The 18,953-nt window shown below is 51.9% G+C and overlaps 9 protein-coding genes across 9 annotated transcripts; 4 read left to right on the top strand and 5 right to left on the bottom strand.

Moving 5' to 3' along the window:
• Positions 1 to 7: 7 nt before the first annotated feature.
• Positions 8 to 1,585, top strand: BCR37DRAFT_389802 (RNA polymerase III transcription factor IIIC subunit-domain-containing protein; the record flags this gene model as incomplete). Its single annotated transcript, XM_040870774.1, has 5 exons — positions 8 to 274; positions 306 to 462; positions 503 to 1,052; positions 1,089 to 1,212; positions 1,253 to 1,585. The coding sequence occupies 5 exons, from the start codon at positions 8 to 10 to the stop codon at positions 1,583 to 1,585; spliced, it is 1,431 nt and encodes a 476-aa protein (XP_040722142.1).
• Positions 1,586 to 1,639: 54 nt separating this feature from the next.
• On the bottom strand, positions 1,640 to 2,068 carry BCR37DRAFT_338264 (uncharacterized protein; the record flags this gene model as incomplete). Its single annotated transcript, XM_040867294.1, has 1 exon — positions 1,640 to 2,068. A coding segment is annotated over one exon (429 nt), but the record flags the coding sequence as incomplete, so codon positions are not given.
• A 405-nt stretch (positions 2,069 to 2,473) lies between these two features.
• BCR37DRAFT_195453 (phosphoribosylformylglycinamidine synthase) lies at positions 2,474 to 6,684 on the top strand. The gene has a single exon (XM_040866340.1). The coding sequence runs from the start codon at positions 2,529 to 2,531 to the stop codon at positions 6,525 to 6,527; it is 3,999 nt and encodes a 1,332-aa protein (XP_040722140.1). The 5' UTR covers positions 2,474 to 2,528; the 3' UTR covers positions 6,528 to 6,684.
• On the bottom strand, positions 6,537 to 7,760 carry BCR37DRAFT_195259 (tryptophan synthase beta subunit-like PLP-dependent enzyme). The gene has a single exon (XM_040866339.1). The coding sequence runs from the start codon at positions 7,624 to 7,626 to the stop codon at positions 6,547 to 6,549; it is 1,080 nt and encodes a 359-aa protein (XP_040722139.1). The 5' UTR covers positions 7,627 to 7,760; the 3' UTR covers positions 6,537 to 6,546.
• A 749-nt stretch (positions 7,761 to 8,509) lies between these two features.
• Positions 8,510 to 9,913, top strand: BCR37DRAFT_333979 (uncharacterized protein; the record flags this gene model as incomplete). The annotated part of the gene is made up of 1 exon (XM_040867125.1): positions 8,510 to 9,913. A coding segment is annotated over one exon (1,404 nt), but the record flags the coding sequence as incomplete, so codon positions are not given.
• A 137-nt stretch (positions 9,914 to 10,050) lies between these two features.
• Positions 10,051 to 11,230, bottom strand: BCR37DRAFT_384252 (uncharacterized protein). The gene has a single exon (XM_040870199.1). The coding sequence runs from the start codon at positions 11,169 to 11,171 to the stop codon at positions 10,134 to 10,136; it is 1,038 nt and encodes a 345-aa protein (XP_040722137.1). The 5' UTR covers positions 11,172 to 11,230; the 3' UTR covers positions 10,051 to 10,133.
• A 155-nt stretch (positions 11,231 to 11,385) lies between these two features.
• On the top strand, positions 11,386 to 13,190 carry BCR37DRAFT_403830 (uncharacterized protein; the record flags this gene model as incomplete). Its single annotated transcript, XM_040872038.1, has 8 exons — positions 11,386 to 11,465; positions 11,504 to 11,708; positions 11,746 to 11,788; positions 11,825 to 12,057; positions 12,094 to 12,622; positions 12,662 to 12,770; positions 12,807 to 12,907; positions 12,946 to 13,190. 8 exons carry the CDS (start codon positions 11,386 to 11,388, stop codon positions 13,188 to 13,190), a joined length of 1,545 nt encoding a protein of 514 aa, XP_040722136.1.
• Positions 13,191 to 13,265: 75 nt separating this feature from the next.
• Positions 13,266 to 15,400, bottom strand: BCR37DRAFT_403829 (anaphase control protein cut9; the record flags this gene model as incomplete). Its single annotated transcript, XM_040872037.1, has 7 exons — positions 13,266 to 13,532; positions 13,570 to 13,665; positions 13,731 to 13,862; positions 13,884 to 14,584; positions 14,621 to 14,821; positions 14,860 to 15,163; positions 15,293 to 15,400. The coding sequence occupies 7 exons, from the start codon at positions 15,398 to 15,400 to the stop codon at positions 13,266 to 13,268; spliced, it is 1,809 nt and encodes a 602-aa protein (XP_040722135.1).
• Positions 15,401 to 15,610: 210 nt separating this feature from the next.
• BCR37DRAFT_352466 (rRNA-processing arch domain-containing protein) lies at positions 15,611 to 18,760 on the bottom strand (the record flags this gene model as incomplete). Its single annotated transcript, XM_040868130.1, has 1 exon — positions 15,611 to 18,760. The coding sequence occupies one exon, from the start codon at positions 18,758 to 18,760 to the stop codon at positions 15,611 to 15,613; it is 3,150 nt and encodes a 1,049-aa protein (XP_040722134.1).
• Between the last annotated feature and the right edge of the window lie 193 nt (positions 18,761 to 18,953).

Below are 18,953 nucleotides of genomic sequence, written 5' to 3'. Positions count from 1 at the left end.
GCACAAAATGGCAGAGACAAGCTCAAGGGACATCTACCCCTGCCCAACACATACAGTCTTGCTCGTAGAACACCCAGCCAAGGTCAAGAATACTGCTAAAGCTGTCTCGTCTATTGGTGGTCCTGTTGCGCTTCGTAAACTGGCTGATGAGCCTGAAAAGACTGTTTTGGGGCTCAAATTCAGGCCAGGGGATCGTTATGAGCATCCAAAATTGTCTACGACGGTCAAGACGAATAATATGATTATACGCTGCAGGAAGCGTGTGGATCAGGAGGTGCGTCTATTGCTGGCTATGTGTGTCCAAGAGTCTAACATACAAGACTGGCAAGACCACAATTTTGCAACGTCCAATGGCGATGGTCAAGCATACAGTGCGGTTTCGCGGTATGGCAGATTTTGTCCTATCGACACATGGCTCGCCTGCTGTCAAGCGATTTGAAGCAGCCATCCAGACAAATGACGGTCAGTCAATGGATGTTTGCACAGTCATACTAACTTGCAGCTCGCGTCATGGCCAATTACACACCGCAAGATGACGAAGAACCAGAGGAGGATGTACGGATTGACATGCCGCCTGCACCCATCATGTCTACTCAAACACTCCCATTCACCTACTACTACCAACAAAACTACGCAGCACGTCAAAGAGCAACGCAAACACAGGCCGGCAGGCAACAGGGTACTGGAGTCTTGCCGCCTCGACAATTCCTACTCGCTCATTCATTCTTTGATGGCCCTGTTCCCACTTGTCCCTCTGAACACATTTTTACCACGGAGGAGATCCTTGCCGTCAAGACGAAATTACAGGCCTTGTTTGAGCAAGAACCCATGTGGACGAGACGCAAGATGTGTAATATATTAGGGTTCGCAAGAGAAAATACCACCCTCAAGTATGCACTCGCACATGTCGCCTTTGTATGGCGTGCAGGACCGTGGCGGGATTCCTACTGCAAGTTTGGCGTTGATCCACGCACGGATCCTGCATTGAGGAAATATCAGTCAGTCTATTTTTTGCACAAACCCAAGGCAGATGGTCCACAGCATGAGAAGAAGTAAGGTGTGCTATATTTCAATGGAGCTAATAACAGCGAAACGCACATCTTTGATGGAGTGACGCCGCACCTCGCTGCGAGGACGTTTGCATTGTGCGACATTTCCGATCCTGTGATTGTTCAAATCATCCAAAGAGCCACAGTCAGAACAGAATGCGATGTGAGCAGCCATCCAGAATGCGTCGACACTAACAACTCAGCCAAAAGATGGATGGTTCCGACACGCCACCATCAATGCAGTCCGCCATGTCCTGAAGGAGAAGGCAGTCAAGCTGTCTGAGGGCCAAATTCCAAGCGACGCCGAGTTTCGAGATATTCTGATTCATGCAGATGACGCTGACGCGATTGAAGCAGTCGCGCAACTACCTACTGAAGCTGAGGCTGAAGAGGAAGAAGGTTCCGAGGCGGAGGATGAAGCGCAAGATGCAGCACTCGATGCGCGCATCGCCACACAACTCAACCAAGCCTTCGAATCTGCCGACCTCGGGGGTCCTGACTTTGAAGTGGACTTTGGCAGTGACGACAGTGATTAACTCTCTTCAAGTTGGCGAAGAAGCAAGCGCTGCACGGATATTCGCCCGTTTCGCTTCGAGTAAGCGTTTGGCTCCATTGAAAATCCCACCAGTGCTTTGTCCGCACAGTCCACAACTTGGATCCTTCTTGTACCGTGTCAATGCGCAAGCCTCACAAAAGAAGTGTCCGCAACGCGTGACGATTGGGGTCTTGTACTCCTTCTTGCACAAGATGCAAGCAAAAGGCAGTTCCTCCACTTTGGATGCGTCAGCTGCTGGGGTTGGTGTCGCCTTTGCAGCCTTTTCCCAATCTCGATCAAGTTGCCAGCCTTGCTTGTAATCACCTCGATCATGCAGAAACTTGCAGGTATCGCCAAATCCACAGAAGCCAGTCTTTTTGTAGTCCTTACAAACATCTGGTTGGTAGTCCATGACTGTGATGCTGCGAATATTGGCGGCTGCTTTGACGGGACCTTGACGCGCACGCTGCGCAGAAGTTGCCTTGTCAACAGAAGTGTCTGTGCCTGCTGTTTGCTTCTTCTTGCCAAGCAACGCCGCCTCATCATATCCATCGACATTCGCAGCCTCGCGAGTTGCATCGTTGATGTGAACATTCGCGGCCGTCCGATCGCCTTCATACACAACATGAAGATCCTTATCCTCCATCTTTTGACGCTTCACCCCTGTCTGCACCGCGACACCGCCAGCAACCTGGCGCGCACGCAAGACCTCTTTGCCACCTTTGTCGATGCGCTTGACTGCATCGTCGTCACTGCTGTCTTCGGGACTGCTTGACTCATTTCCCCGACTCTCCACCACCTCCTTCCGCTTCCGTATGACTCCTACCTTCGCGGCCCTCTGCTTGAACATCCCTACTGCTATATATGTATATGTTGTCAAGTCGTGGGAAGTTGCGTAAATTTATTTGACAGACATCAACGACACAAGATAGGAACAGTCAGCCATGGACATCCTGCCGAGCAAGTCAGCGGCCCTTGCGCCATTTAGGGTGCAGGGCCTGCTCAAGACAATCCCGGCAGAGTGTGGCGTCACCCATCTCTGTGCCGTTTATGTCCACTACGTCAAGCGAAAGGTGGAGATGCTTGACGTGCGCCATGCACAGGCGCTAGAGATCCTGCTCAAGTACGATACAGCGTATGATGCAATTGATGAAGACTACAAGACCCTTGTCGATGCCGTCAAGAGTGGCAAGGAACATCGCAACGTCATCTACGTCTCGCCCAGGCCTGGCACTCTATCGCCATGGTCCTCTAAGGCCACCAATATCGCTGATGTCTGTGGCTTGAGTGGACAAGTCGCGAGAATCGAGCGTGGTATGGCCATCTTGGTCAAAGGTACAAGTGACTTGCAGTCGCCCAAGCTGCTAGGCGCACTGCATGACCGTATGACACAGACCTGTGCAAGTCAACCACCATCCTTTGACCAGCTCTTTGGTGAAAGCACACCGCAGGGCTACACATCCATTGATCTAGGCAATGGCGACAAAGCAGAAGCCATCTCAAAGTTGCAACATTCCAACAAAGAACTGGGTCTGGCGATTGCAGACGATGAAGTGCAGTACCTCGTTGAAGCCTTTTCTGGTGCCTTCGAAGCATTACAGGCACGCGCACCCACAGATGTCGAGCTCTTCATGTTTGCTCAAGTCAACTCAGAGCATTGTCGCCACAAGATCTTCAATGCCGACTGGACGATTGATGGAGAGAAGCAGCCTCATGCGTTATTTGGCATGATTCGGCATACGCACAAGACACACCCTGACTACACCGTCTCCGCGTACTCTGATAATGCCGCCGTGCTTGAGGGACAGCAATCCAGCGTCTTTGCACCAGACACACAACACCTCTGGCAAGCGACACCGCAACCCCTCCACTACCTTGCAAAAGTTGAAACACACAACCACCCAACGGCAGTATCACCCTTCCCAGGAGCAGCAACGGGCTCAGGCGGCGAAATTCGCGATGAAGGCGCCGTGGGTGTTGGCTCAAAACCAAAAGCGGGACTCGCAGGATTTTCCGTCTCAGACTTGCACATTCCAACACTGCCACAGCCATGGGAACTGCAAATCGGCAAACCGGGACATGTTGCATCCGCCTTGGATATCATGCTTGAAGGACCCATCGGCAGTGCTGCATTCAACAATGAATTCGGCAGACCCATCATCACGGGATACTTCCGTACGTTGTCTGCCCCAACAAACAGCAAAGACCATCTTCGTGGCTTCCATAAACCCATCATGCTCGCTGGTGGCTTGGGTTCCGTCCAGCCAGGTCATTCATTCAAAGGGAAAATCACGCCCGGGGCAGCCATTATTGTCTTGGGTGGACCTTCTATGCTTGTTGGTCTTGGCGGTGGTGCAGCTTCTAGCATGGCATCCGGCGAGACAACAGAGTCTCTCGACTTTGCCTCTGTACAACGCGGCAATCCTGAAATGCAACGACGGGCACAAATGGTCATTGACGCATGCACTGCACTCGGCAACAAGAATCCGATTCAGTCGATTCACGATGTTGGTGCAGGCGGTCTCTCCAATGCACTGCCAGAACTCGTGCATGATGCAGGACTCGGTGCAGTCTTTCAACTTCGCGACGTCCCCTGCGACGACCAAGGCATGTCGCCTCTGCAAATCTGGTGCTGCGAAGCGCAGGAACGGTATGTCATGGCTGTGCCTGAGGAACGTCTTGCAGAGTTTGATGAGATGGCAAAGCGCGAACGCTGTCCGTATGCTGTTGTTGGACGCGCAACACAAGAAGAGCGACTTGTTCTGGAGGATGCCAAGTTCAACAACCGACCCATCGACTTGCCCATGTCCATCTTGTTTGGGAAAGCACCGAAGATGTCACGTACGACACACTCTGTCAAGGTGGAAACAACAGCGTTCGATGCTTCATTGCAACGATACCTCTCATCTACCTCTGAAAATACTCGTCTCAGTGAAGCCATTCATCGGACCCTTCAACTACCCAGCGTCGGTTCGAAATCCTTCTTAATCACCATTGGCGACCGTTCTGTTTCCGGCCTGATTGCTCGCGACCAAATGGTCGGTCCCTGGCAGGTTCCCGTTGCTGATGTCGGCGTCACCTACTCTGCCCTTGCAGGTGGCCGCCACGGCGAGGCCATGGCCATTGGTGAGAAGCCACTTCACGCCCTCACTTCACCAGCAGCCTCAGCACGTATGTGTATTGCTGAGGCATTGCTCAATTTGGTCGCTGCGAATATCAGTGGTATTGAGCATGTGCGGCTCTCTGCAAATTGGATGGCTGCCGCAGATCACCCTGGGGATGGAGCAGGTCTCTATGAAGCAGTGCAAGCTGTCGGTCTCGAGGTTTGTCCAGCACTGGGCATCAGTGTGCCCGTTGGCAAGGACTCCATGTCAATGAAGATGAAATGGAAGCAGGACGGCACAGACAAGTCCGTCACGTCGCCCGTGTCGCTTATCATTACTGCTTTTTCGACCGTGCAGGATGTGCACAAGACGTGGACGCCACAATTGCAGCCTGGGCAGGACTCTGTTATTGTCAAAGTCGACCTTGCTGGTCAGCAGCGGAGACTAGGCGCATCAGCATTAGCTCAAGTCTGTGGCGACTTGCGCGATGTATGCCCAGACTTGGCAGATGTGAAGGTTCTGCGCAGTTTTGTCGATGCGTCAGTCGAGCTTCACAAGGCCGGTGTTGTCTTGGCGTACCACGACATCTCCGATGGCGGTCTCTTTGCGACTTTGGCAGAAATGTGCTTTGCTGGCCGCGTGGGCCTGGACGTGCAGTCGTCTGCTACTACATTCGATCAACTCGTCGGGGATTTGTTCTCAGAAGAACTTGGTGCCGTCTTCCAAGTTCGCAAAGCTGATCTTACACAATTCACCGAAATCCTGACGAGCGCAGGCGTGCCGAAAGAGTCTGTCCAAGTCGTGGCTGTTCCCAACCAGTCTCGAGATGCCAAGCTCGTCATCAAGCAAGGCGACCAAGTCGTCTTTGAGCAAGATCGTGCCCACTTACAGCAATCTTGGACCAAGACTTCCCATGCCATGCAAAAGCTTCGTGACAACCCAGCTTGTGCAGACCAAGAGTTTGAAAGCATCAGGGACGACACCGATCCAGGTCTTACCTACAACATTACCTACACACCAAGCCCGTCGCCACAAGGTCCGTGTCCTCGTGTTGCGATCCTCCGTGAACAAGGTGTCAATGGTCACTCTGAGATGGCGTTTGCTTTCCATCTCGCTGGCTTTGACGCCGTGGATGTTCACATGAGCGAGCTCATTCAAGGGACAGTCGATCTTGCTAGTTTCCGAGGTCTCGCAGCGTGTGGCGGTTTCTCCTACGGTGATGTGCTGGGTGCCGGAGCCGGTTGGGCGAAATCGGTCTTGCTGCACGACAAGACCCGTGCTGCCTTCCAAACATTCTTTCATCGTAAAGATGCATTTGCCTTGGGAGTGTGCAATGGTTGTCAATTTTTGACACAACTCAAGGAGCTGATTCCTGGTGCAGAGGCCTGGCCTACGTTTGAGCGCAATGCATCTGAGCAGTACGAAGCACGCTTCGTGCAGGTCGAGGTGACGGACAATGCGAGCGCGCCATCCGTCTTCTTTGCCGGTATGCAAGGTTGGAAGTTGCCAGTTGTGGTGGCTCATGGCGAGGGACGAGCTCAATTCACAGATGCTCAGCAGCAGGCCTCCCTCAGTCAACAAGGTCTTGTCAACATGCGTTTCCTGGGAGCAGACAAGCGACCCACCACGCAGTACCCGCAAAATCCGAATGGATCGCCCGACGGCATCACAGCTGTCCGCAATGCTGATGGTCGTATACTGGCACTCATGCCACATCCCGAGCGTACCATCCTGCGGGAAGCAAGTAGTTGGTATCCGGCAGAGCAAGGCGAGATGTGGGGCGAACATGGTCCATGGCTTCAGATGTTTAGGAACGCCAGAGCGTTCTGTGACCAATAAATATGCTACTAGATTCTTCTTATTCTAGCACAATGTACTTTTGAAGGTGCTCTGGGATTGCGCCCACAAGGCCCTTGGATTCGAGCCACGAACGTCTGAATAGCCGCTGCTGGTAGCGGTATGCACCATCACAAAGAATAGTCGCCACCGTGCTGCCCTTGCCAAGCTGCTGTGCCATTTCATAGGCCGCCACTACATTCAGTGCGGTGGATGCGCCAACATACAGACCTTCTTCGTCCAATAGCCTGTACACCATTTTGATGCTCTTCTCATCCGCAATACTCAGCGCGTCATCGGCAAGGTGAATGTCATCCTTCATATTGTCCGTGACACGTCCCTGGCCGATGCCCTCCGTGATACTGGAACCTGAGCGATCAGTCAGCTTACCGCCAGACTTGATGTAGCTGTAGAGGACAGAGCCTGGAGGATCAGCCAGGAATGTCTTGACTTTACCACCAGACTTTTCCTTAAGGACACGAGCAACGCCAGCCCAGGTACCGCCTGTACCTGTGGCACAAGTGAATCCATCAATCTTGCCTCCTGTCTGTTCCCAGATCTCAGGTCCTGTTGTCTCAATATGTGCTTGACGGTTGGCGACGTTGTCGAACTGGTTAGTCCATACGGCATTCTGAAGCGACTCGGCGTGTCGCTTGGCTTGGTGGTTGTAGTTTTGTGGGTTGTCAAAAGCAACAGCAGGTACAGGATGGACTTCTGCACCGAGCATCTTGAGCAAGTCGATCTTTTCTTGCGACTGCGTATTGGGCATGTAGATGACACACTTGTAGCCTTTTGCACGGCAGACATGTGCCAAGCCGATGCCCGTGTTACCAGCTGTGCCTTCAACAACGGTACCACCGGGTTTGATGAGTCCCTTTTCTTCAGCATCCTTGACGACAAAAAGAGCAGCACGGTCTTTGACTGAGCCGCCTGGGTTCATGAACTCTGCTTTGGCAAGAATATTGCAGCCAGTCTCCTCAGAAAGACCCTTAATTCTGATGAGTGGGGTATTTCCAATAGCACCCACGAAGCCTTGGATGGGGGAAGCATATTTAGCAGTTACAGAGGCGTAACCCCGACGAGCTATAGTTCTCAGGAGCATCTTTACGAGCTACTTATCAGCAAATATGCCCTACGTAAACAGCCAGCAGCAGCAGTTCTTGGTCGTTGTGGTGTCGTTTCGGTCGCACGGCCTAACCAGAATGCGGTCGAATACGAGTCGCTCGCTGGCTGGCAGCTGGAGACGATGACGGAGGCCCCACGCAGGATCGCGACAAGACGACTGGTCCACTGCTGGCAAAGGTGTCTCTGACATGTGAACAGCCAATCTGGCACGATATACCCGTGGAGTCATTCCATAGATTCTGGCTAAGGGCTCAAATGTGCAAAAAGGCTCCAAAGGCAACCACTCCCTGTTGTGGGCTCGCTCTCTCTCTTGTCATTGTCGTAGCTGGGAAGCCCGTCTATTCTCAGCCAGGACGGGAGACCCTGAACATTGCTACCTCAACTGCCACGCACAAGGGCTTTGATCGCCGAGTCGACGACGGCCCGAAGTTCTGATCTCTGCAGTGTCGCTGTCGCGTGCGGAAAGGCTTACATTGCACATCGCACACACATCGTCCCTGGCGAGAGACGTTTTCCGACGGGACCGCGGTGCTCGTGAGGTCGGAGGCCTATTCTAGACGGCAATACGCGTGCCAAAAACACACAAGCCCCTGATTCGTGAGTATTGCACACGCGGCCAAGTGCTACGTCGTTCTGTTTGAGCACCAGTCACCTTTGACCATCTAGAAAACAAGGACATTGCAGGGAGACACTGCTGAAAACGTTGTTACTTTTCGAGGGCCGAGCAGAATTCCGCATCCAACCTTCTTTACGCATTCGTCTACTGGACCAGCCGCAGTTCGACGTTCAGGTGGCCTGAACTAGGAATACAGTCGAAATCAATCATGTCTCTTCGGTATCCCTTTGCAGAGTCGATGCTCGTGGTCCTACACGTCTTGACCACTGGCGACGAGTATGGCGTGTGCGTGTCCAAGGATGTGTCAGAAACAATCGAGATTGCTTGGCTGCTGCTCGAAGCCTCCACCCTGAGGGTAATGAACCAAGGCTCGTGTCTCGTTAGGCCGGTCTCAACACCCATCACAGACCTCTGTACCAATATCACAAGCCTCCAGTACGAAGATGTCCAGGATGCCGGATCATTCGCCCGTGCTATTCAAAAACTGCAGAGCGCCATCACGGAGCTTGCTGATCTCGAACGAACCGCTTTTAGCTTTGTCTCTATGGACGCGTGGGATCTCACTATTCAACTGCCTCGAGAGGCACGCGACAAAGCCGTTGTTCTGCCATATTGGCTAGAACATGCTCGTGTATATGAATTGGCAGAGGCCTTCTTCTTCTTGCACAAGGAAGGTCTCGCACCAGCTCCCGCTGCAGGGATGCAGAAATCCAGCAGCAATCTATGCACGTCACTTGGTCTACAAGTCATCAGCAGGCTTGCTGATCGCATGCCTGGAACGCCCGCCGTCTCCCCTCAAACGATGCAACCTGGCTCAAAGCCACGCAGGGCCATGGACGAATGCCACAACATGTTTAGCATTCTGCGTTCCCTCCTCCGCCTTTCTCAACCTATTTGGCAGACCAAGTTTCCCTTCAGCCAGCCGATCGATGGACTTGCTGACTATGTCACTTTCGAGGAAGAAAATTCTCGCGTGCTGTTCCTAACGAATTTGCCAGCGGAGACTACGCAGTCTGAGCTTGAGAGTTGGTCAACACAGCATGGTACCCGACCAGTTGCCTTTTGGACCTTGCGTGCACCAGATCTACAGCCTCCTCCGGGTGTTGGGTTCGCCATCTTTGCCACACACGATGAAGCGACGCACGGATTGAGTTTGAATGGTCGAGCACTGGGTGATAAGATCATCAAAGTCTCTCCCAGCAGTCCTATGTTGTTGGACACAGCAGCCAGTCTGCTCACGTCCTTTCCGGCATCCAAGAATCGTCCGCGCCCGGGTGACTGGCTATGTGGGTTATGCGGCTTTAGCAACTTTCAGCGAAGGCAAGCCTGCTTTCGCTGTGCCTGCCCAGCGACCATGGTGCGTGACTCGGCCGCACGCGGGAATATGGTGCAGAGTGCTGGCATGCCTGTGGCAGCAGCAGCAGCAGCAGCAGCCGCAACGGGCTACTTCCAGCAGACACACTACAATGGGTACACCTCTCCACCTATGCAAAACTATGGCCTGCTCTCGCCCGGCTTGTCGCTGCCCTCATCTACAGTGGTAACGCCTACATCTCCAGTCTTTCGTGCTGGCGACTGGCATTGTGGTTTGTGTGCATTCCACAATTTTGCGCGCAACATTGCATGCTTGAAGTGCAGCGCTCAGCGTGGTGCACAGCAGCAGGATTATGCTAGGTTTGATACGGTGGAGGAAATGGAGCGATGGGTGCGATAACAAGGAACACACAACAAGGAACACACAAGGAAGTGCAAAGATGGAAACTAGGGCGTATGGGGACAAATGGGAGGATTGGCAGAGACAAACTTTTTATTGCTAGACTGAGATAGTGCTTTGTTCTAATCTATCAAAACAGGTTTCACAAATAAGCTTACTTTTGCCGCTTGTAAATCTTCTTGAGGAAGACCTCAAAGACTTCCTTCTTGACGCCGCGCGATTCATCCACTTGCGCAATGCGTTCTCGAATCTTACCGACTGTTTGTTCCTCATAGTCGAGGTATGCTTGTGCAACATTGAGGTCCTTGAAGACCTGCTTCACCCGAGCCTCACACACATCGTTCTTCTGGCCATAGTTGTCATCCAGTACTTGACGCTGCTCCTTGGAAGCTAGCTGTAGCGCCTTGTTGATGAGCCAACCGCACTTGTTGTCCAGAATATCCGTCCCAATCTTGCCAGTCACGTTGGGGTCGCCATAGCAGTCGAGGTAATCGTCCTGCACCTGGAAGTACTCACCAAGCGGCACAAGAATGTCTTCTGCTTGCTTCAAGTCTTGCGGCGCTGCCTTGTCCGCCATGTACATGGCAAGAGCAACTGGCAGGTAGAAGGAGTAGAAGGCAGTCTTGTAGATGACAATGAAGGAATGCTTCTCGAGCGAGAACTTGGACAAGTCCACCTTGTCCTCCGGTGCAGTCAATAGATCCAGCATTTGTCCCAGTTCAGTCTGGAAGGTGACTTCGTGGAAGAGTTCCAGCAAGTCGACGTAGTGCTTGTCTTGCCTGAAGTGCTTCTTGAGCAAGAAGAATATGGCCGATTCGAGCATGAAGGCATCATTGATGGCAATATTCCCAACACCAGGCATCAAGTACCAGCACGGCTGTCCACGCCGTGTCTTGGAGTCATCCATCATATCATCCGCAACCAAAAAGAAGGCCTGCAATAGCTCAACAGACCAACCAAGAATACTCGCCTTGCGGTACGTTTCTTCATCAAGCTCATCCACACCTTTCAGCACCCGCAGCGTGTCAATGACGGACAGGCCACGGTTCAGCTTGCCGCCGACACAATTGTGCTCCAAATTCTGCTTGTACCAGGCCACTGCCTCGGTGGGCATATTGACCGACTCGAGATACGCTACAAGCTCCGCCACGAGGGGCTTGAAGCTCTCGATGAACTTGTCTTTGCTCGCCATTTGACCTTAAGCTGTTATCTATGAAAGACCGCTCCTGTTACCTGGAAGCTACCGAACTGGTCCGAACAAGACGAGCGACGTGCCGGAATTTGGAATTTCACACGGGGATGAGACGCGACGAGACTCGCAAGAAATAACACATCCTCGAGTGGGCCTGCATGAGCTTGGAAATGGCTGATTGAACGCTGTAACGACTGCTATAGACTCTTGTAATATGGCTACGGTGGATGCTCATGACTTGCTGCAGGCTGCGCATAATGCCGCTGATCGAGGACTCTACCAAAGCGCGAAATGGTAGCCCATCGCTCGACTGAAGCCTATGCTGACTGAAGGCTCTTTGAACTAGCTGATGCTCTGCCATCATCATCACAACCTGCTGCTGCTCTTTCTGCGGAAATGTCAAAAGATTCTGTTGCATATGCCATTGCTAAAGCGTCGTTTGATTGCAGAGAGCATTTACGTTGTGCTTCCATGCTCAAGCAAGCTGGCATGTCCACTGCAAAAAGCTACTTTCTGCACTTTTACGCACGATTCTTGGTATTGCCTCCAATTCGTATGCGCACGCTGACAATAGGCATCCGAGAAGGACCGCCAAGAGGAAGGGGAGATCCTCATGGGTAAGTAGTCGCATGCTCTACAAAGACTGACACAAGGTCCACGAGACAACCAAGCGAACAAGGAGCTGCCGAAGCTACTCGAAGAGCTGCTCGCCGTGGTCCATCAAGGCATCTCGGATCACTTCCTGCTCTACTTGCTTGGCATGCTGCAACGCCATCTGAACCGACATGAAGAAGCCGTCCAGTCTCTTGTTCAAGCATTAACCCAGAATATCTACAATCACTCTGCCTGGCAAGAGCTCATGCTTTGTATGACGAGTCCGAGCATCGTAAGAACCTCTTTCGCTATGCCCCGCTAATTGAAGCTTGCGAAAACCTGCTCCCTGCTCCCTACTCATCCAATGACGCAGCTCTTCAATGCAGTCGCACAACTCGACCTACACAAGAGTGGGCCAGAGCTCAGCAGTCTTCTTGATGAGCTTGCTAGCTTACTTCCCGGCAGTGGCTACATACAGCGCTTACGTGCAATCCATGCATACAATGCTCAAGACTATGAACAAGCAGAGCTCTTATTTGATGCACTCCACAAAGCCGACCCACATCAACTCGAGGGCATGGATATTTACTCCAATGTGTTGTTTGTGCTTGAGCGACGCGCCAAGTTGGTTGACTTGGCCAAGCGCATGACGGCCACAGACCGTTTCCGCCCGGAGACTTGCTGTGTGGTCGGCAACTACCACAGTCTGAGTGGCGAGCACGAAAAGGCAGTCTTGTCCTTCCGCAAAGCGCTCAAGTTGAATCGCAACTATCTACCGGCATGGACCCTTATGGGACATGAATACGTTGAGCTCAAGAATACACATGCCGCGATTGAATCGTATCGCAGAGCTGTCGGTAAGCACATTTGGCGTGCTGGCGTTGTGCTAACATTAGATGTCAACCGCAAAGACTATCGCGCTTGGTATGGTCTTGGGCAGACTTATGAGATGCTCGAAATGCATCACTACGCGCTTCACTATTTTCAACGCGCAGCGGCCCTCAAGTACGTCTGTACATCTGCTACACCTGCTAACGTCAGACCGTACGATGTTCGAATGTGGACTGCTGTTGGCGGTTGCTATGAGAAACTTGGACGGGTACCTGAAGCCATCAAGGCATTCAAAAGGGCGCTCCTCGGCGGTATACAATTCCATGCTCGTCACACACACTAACAACAGGCGAAGAAGCGACTGATCCGAGCTACCTAGCGAAACTTGGAGACCTACATGAGCAAGTTGGCGATCAGTCCTCCGCTGCGTCCTTCTTCAACGCCTGCGTCAATTTGGCCGATGAGCACAACATTGAGGGCGACCCGGCCATTGTCAGGGCGCGCCTTTGGCTTGCACGGTATTTACACGCCAGTGGTCGAATGGCCGAGGCTGAGTCAGTTTTTTCTTCTCCTTCAGGCGACACTAACCACTAGAATGCTTGCTTTGCCTATTGCCGAATTAGATGAAGGAAAGGCGATCCTCAAGGAAATTGCCCTTGCGCGCATTGCCTAATCAGAGTAGGACATGTCCTCTTCATCTGACCCAGCTTGAGTATCCCCTCGATTCCCCTCTCCGCGCCACTGCTGATGCTGCTCATGACGACGATCTGCAACAGCCTGACTTGGTTGTCGCGTTTGCATGAGTAAATGATCAACTTCAGAATCTACTTGGTGGTCATCCATGCCGTGTGGCAAAAACGCCTGACTTGCAGCTTCTTCGAGTGCTTTCGTCAATAAGTCAGTAGCAAGAGGCTCAGAAGGTGACAGGGCGAGTGCCTGCATGTCAGCATCACACGTAGCACGACTTACATACCTCATGTAAGTTTGAGATGGCCTCATCGAGTTGACCGAGGTGCATAAACATCAGACCACAGGCCGAGTACGGTGCGGCGTCATGCGGCGCAAGCCTCTTGACGATTGCAAATTCAGCAAACGCAGAATCCCATTGCCTGTCATTAGCATTTATTTGAAAACGCTTGTCACATACCTGAGCTTGCGATAGGCATGTCCGAGATTTGCATGTGTCGCGACCCAAGTTTTGTCCTTGCCACCCGTTTCGGCGGCTACTTCGATGGTCCTCTTGAACCACTCAATTGCTGGCACCAACTGCTGTTTGTGGAAACAAACAACACCAAGCTCATTGAGAAGCAGTGGATCCGTCTGGCACATTTTGTATGCTGTGCCGAGGTACTCATCCGCCAAGACGAAATTGTTGAGATGCAAGTGCTGCATACCAAGGAAGAGCGAGGGCAAATGAGTGCCTTGAAACAGCCTTGCAGCAGTGGTGTATGCTGAAATAGCTTGATCATGCTCACCCTCGATAGCAAAGGAATGGGCAAAGCCAATCCACGCAGATCCAAATCGCGGATTCATGACGGATGCTTTGCTGAAGTATCGACGTGCTTCTGCAATCTTGCCAATAGACATGTAGTAGATACCTACAGCGAGCCACGAGACGGGTTCTTCCGGATGCCGTTCGACCATGTCATGTGACAGCAGAAACAAATCATTCTTGAAACCAAGCTCATGGAGACATGTGAGATGTAAAGGCATGGCATTGAATTTGTATGCATCAAGCTCGAGGATGCGTGTCGTGGTTGTCAAACATTCGGGGAATCTGCATTGTGTGAAGAGCAAGTCTGCCTTGGCGAGAAGCACGTCGGCATTCTCCTTCAAGCCAGCAGCCAACAGCTTGGTTTCGGTGTCTGCGATAAGAGGTCCTGCTCTTGTATTGTATTTACTGACGCGGAGGCCATAGAGCATCTTGATAAATGACTGATTTTCGTCGTCCAGACTAGAGAAGTCAAGACTGTCCAGAAAAGCCCATTCTATCGTCAGCGGAGATCCAGGAAGGACTGACAAACCTTCATCGGGTGTCATGAGACTGTTCGTAATGAGCTGGTCAAAGGCATCATAACACTTGATGTCCACTTGAAGCGCTTCTTGGTATGCCTTCTTGGCCTTGTCGAGATTGTTGAGATTAGCATATATCAGACCACGAAGATGGCACATGGACGCCTCCAGCCTAATGCCACCATCGGAATCTTTGATGGTCAATGGTTGATCTAGAATTAGCAAGTATATGTGAAGGCTGAGAAGCCACCTTGAAACATATTGCGAACCCTGAATGGATTTTCTTCCCCAAGAAGCTGCAGCGCATCTTGCCAGCGCTGCATCGCTACCAGGCATTGTGCTGCCAGATAACGACACGCGACACTGATACCCGTCAGATTGCGCTGAAGCAGAACATTATGTGCTCGTGCATAGTATCTCGCGTTGTAGTACGCTTGTGCGAGCCAAAAGGCATCATTCGGGTCAGATGTCAGAGCCAGTACCTTTTCACCAATGTATGCAGCAGTTGTGTCGTGGTGCTGAACAATAGCATCGTGTCGCCAAAGCCTCAATTGCTGAATGCGCTCGGGAAATGCATCCCCTGTGCTTGTACTCAATTCTGGAGACGCAGAATGTATGCTGTCTGGAGCATTGAGTGGCCGCTTTTGGGTGAAGAGCTGTCTATAGCCTCCTTGCGTCGGTACAGGACTGATTGTCAAGGTCGACATGAATGACTGTGCATCCAGGTAGGCAGGCTGTGTCACAGGTGTGCGCAGCAGCGAATTAGCCGGCGAGGCAGCAGAGTAGTTCATGAAGCAGGAGTAAGGCAAGCAGATCTATGGAGCGAGCATAATAGCAGGACGAGGCTCTTCAGCAATGGCTTCCCTGGTAGTATCGAGCTTTGTGTACTTTTGGCGCGTCTTGCACGTCGGCTAATTCGCGTTGCCACGGACAACCAGACATCGTCAAATAGACGAAATGGTAAATGCTACAGTTCGCTACAGATGCTCGCTACATACAGCTCATAGGTACAGGGAGTTTGCAAAGATGATGTCTCGTGTCAGCGTCTTGATGGCAGCTTCCATCTTTTTGCTCATTTCTTCATTGCCAATGGCATCGTAGGCAGAGACCATCTGCCGTAGCAGCTCCTCGAGTCTCCTAAAAGCACGAATCAGAGAGCCCTCATACACGTCTGTCATTTTGCAGATGTGCGCAAATGACTTGCCCTGGGACCACGCAAAGACAACATCCATGAGTGCCGGCTTGAAGCTCTGGACATACTCGTCTTCCACAATGGCAAGCTTACTCTCTTGTGAGACTTTTGCAATCTTGCGCGCCGTTTCCTGCATGATGCGAAGGGGTCCCGCCAATTCATCTCGAAGCTTGGGCACTTCCTCACTCTTTTCCTGAAAGACAAAGCAAGAGAGAAGCGACGCGCATTGCTCGGGCGTCAGGTCGTTAAAGACACCATTGAAGATCATTTCAGTGAGCAAGAGTTCGTCGCCTGTTGAAATCTCACAAGCAACGCGGCCCTTCATTTGAATGACGTCTTCTTGCGTTGTGAAGCCGAGTCGACGCAAGACACGCTTGCGACACTTGAGCTCATCGAGCTGCATGACAGAGTGCGCTGCTGCAATATTGCGCTGCAGCGTAGAGACTTGAGTCTGGAGGGCCACTTTATGAGCGTACTGATCATAGAGTGAGGTGAGCCTGGGTGAGTGATGCAGTGCATTTGAAAAGAGTTTTGCCTCGAGGACTTCCGTCTTTCGAATGAGCTTCTTGAAGGCATCATCGGCAATCTTCATATTCTCAATCGGATCAAGCAGCGCAATGCCATCAGGAAATCGTCGTTGTACTTCAGCAATGGACTTGTGGACGGTACGCCGCTGATCTGCGCTGCGCAAGTCTTTTGGTAGGTGGATGCGAATGTGCGCAATGCCGTGAATTGCACTCAAGGCAACAGGCACAACGTCCATCTTTCCGGGTGCATCGCCGATTGCAGGCCGAATATCATCTTCAACGCCCTTCTTTTGTGAGCGTGATGAGTCTTGTGTGATCCAAAGTAGGGTGTCCACCAGATAACTCTCTTCTGGTGAGAACGGCGCCGAGACGCCCTTGGGATTGGTGCGTTTTTGAAAGTTGACGACACAACCCCAGCCGAAATCGTGCCCGGCATGCTTGATTTTGATGAGTCTACCGGGTTGCAAGAAGGGTAGTGCATTGGATGGGTGATTCATAACGAGCCTCATATCTTCTGCGTATCCGCCGAGCTTGCTCTTCAGTTCATAGTACTCTGCAATCGTCTGCTCATCTTCAATTTGCAAGTCGGAAATCTCTGCATTGAGCTTGACAATGTCACGCTCCATCTCGGGAACGGAGCTGTTGCTTTGGAATTGGAAGAAGCAGCGCTCGAGCATAAACTCTGGGCTGATGCCTTCCACGCGCATGAGATTGAGGATCATATTGTATGAGAGGTGAAAGGCAGAATCGAGACGATCTGCTGCACCTTTCAGCATATTCTTTGCAACGGGTGGTTCCATCTTTTCATCAATCATGAGAATCACAATACCTCGATCATCCAGTCCGCGACGACCTGCACGACCAGACATCTGGATGTACTCTCCTGAACTGACCCAACGGAAACTCTTGCCATCGAATTTGCGGACATCGGTAAAGACGACCGTTTTGGCAGGCATGTTGAGACCAATGGAGAAGGTTTCCGTTGCAAAGAGGACCTTGATGAAGCCTTCCTGGAACAAAATCTCAATGACTTCTTTGAGGATTGGCAAGAGACCCGAGTGGTGAATGCCAATACCTCGTCGAAGGAGCGGCAGGATATGCTCAATTTGTGGCAACTTGCGATCCGCCTCACCGAGTGAGTTCATGGCATTGGTAAAGATTTTCGAAATGGCATCGCGTTCCGTGTCGTCAGACATGTCGAGCTTACTCATCTGCAAGGCGAGCGACTCACACTCCCGCTTGCTAAAGGAAAAGACAATGACGGGGTTGTAGTTTTTGACCATGATCATCTTGACAATCTTGTAGATATCGCTAGGTCCCTTGACGCCGCCTTTGCCTGTTTTGCCCTTCTTCGCATTCTTCTTGTTGGCTGGCATGGCTGCGGGGTCATCTCCCATACCTTCCACCAATGCGCCCATGGCTTTTTGAAAGTTGTCTTCGCGAAAGTGTGATTTTTCATCAACGACGAGGTGGATACCGTCGCCACCGGCTGGGAAGAGGTAGTGTTGCAAGGGTGTGGGCCTGAAATCTGTGTAAACGACATGGCACGGTTGAGAGTGCGTCTTGACGATCCATTCCGCGAATTGCATGGCATTGGGTATGGTGGCGGAGAGGAAGACATAGTGTACCTTGTCTGGCAGTAGAATGATGGTCTCCTCCCACACAACACCCCGCTCTTTGTCTCTCATGTAGTGGATTTCATCGAAAATGACCCACGCCACTTCGCGCATGATTTCTGAACCGCGATAGAGCATGGACCGGAGAATTTCGGTTGTCATGACGAGACACGATGCTGTTGGATTGATGGTGACATCGCCCGTCATCAAACCCACATCGCCAAACTCTTCAAGCAACTCCCTGTATTTTTGATTGGAGAGGGCTTTGATGGGTGAGGTATAGATGACACGCTGCTTGTTCATGAGTGATTGCGCAATGGCATACTCTGCCACCACTGTCTTTCCAGCAGACGTATGCGCACTCACGAGGACTGATTCATTGCGTTGAATACTCGCAATGGCGGTTGCTTGGAACGGGTCAAGCGTGAAGGGATACTCCTTTGCCGGGTGTTCTGGCTTTTGATGCTGTGAGATGGGGATGTAGGGATAATCCGGCGGCAAGGCAACTTGATGCCTGACTTGATGCTTCAAGACGAGCGGTGCATCCCCTGACGCTGCATCACCGCCAACAGGCGCAACATTGCGTGCTGCTTCCTGATCAAAGGCATCGGTCACTTTGACTTCTTCCGCTCGTGTATGTACGCTTGCATCGAGTCTCGGACGTTTCTTGGAGGTCTCTGTCGTTGGCTCGATGGCAGAGGTAGACGCGCCCTGGCTAGCACGCTTCTCGCCACGATTGTTGGAGCGTTGTTTCGTGGGTGCGTTTGGCTGTGCAGTGAAGACGTCAAAGGACGCATCTGCATCGTCGTCAAACATGACGATGCCTTGGCTACCCGGGGTCTATAGACTAACGAGTTCTTTGTGATTGAGCTGCTTTGTGAGTGTCTGGTTGCGCAAAAAGCAAAAGATGTCACACGCTGGCTGCAGTGAGCTATGGGAGCTATGGACTGGTCACTGGGGGTCAGGGAGTGGTGGTGAGCTAGCACCAGCCTGGGGAGGGAGGGAGGAT

Source organism: Protomyces lactucae-debilis (genome assembly GCF_002105105.1).
Source record: "Protomyces lactucae-debilis strain 12-1054 chromosome Unknown BCR37scaffold_28, whole genome shotgun sequence".
Lineage (NCBI taxonomy): Eukaryota > Fungi > Ascomycota > Taphrinomycetes > Taphrinales > Protomycetaceae > Protomyces > Protomyces lactucae-debilis.
The sequence above is the reverse complement of the archived record's forward strand: the minus strand, read 5'-3'. Positions and strand labels throughout refer to the sequence as shown.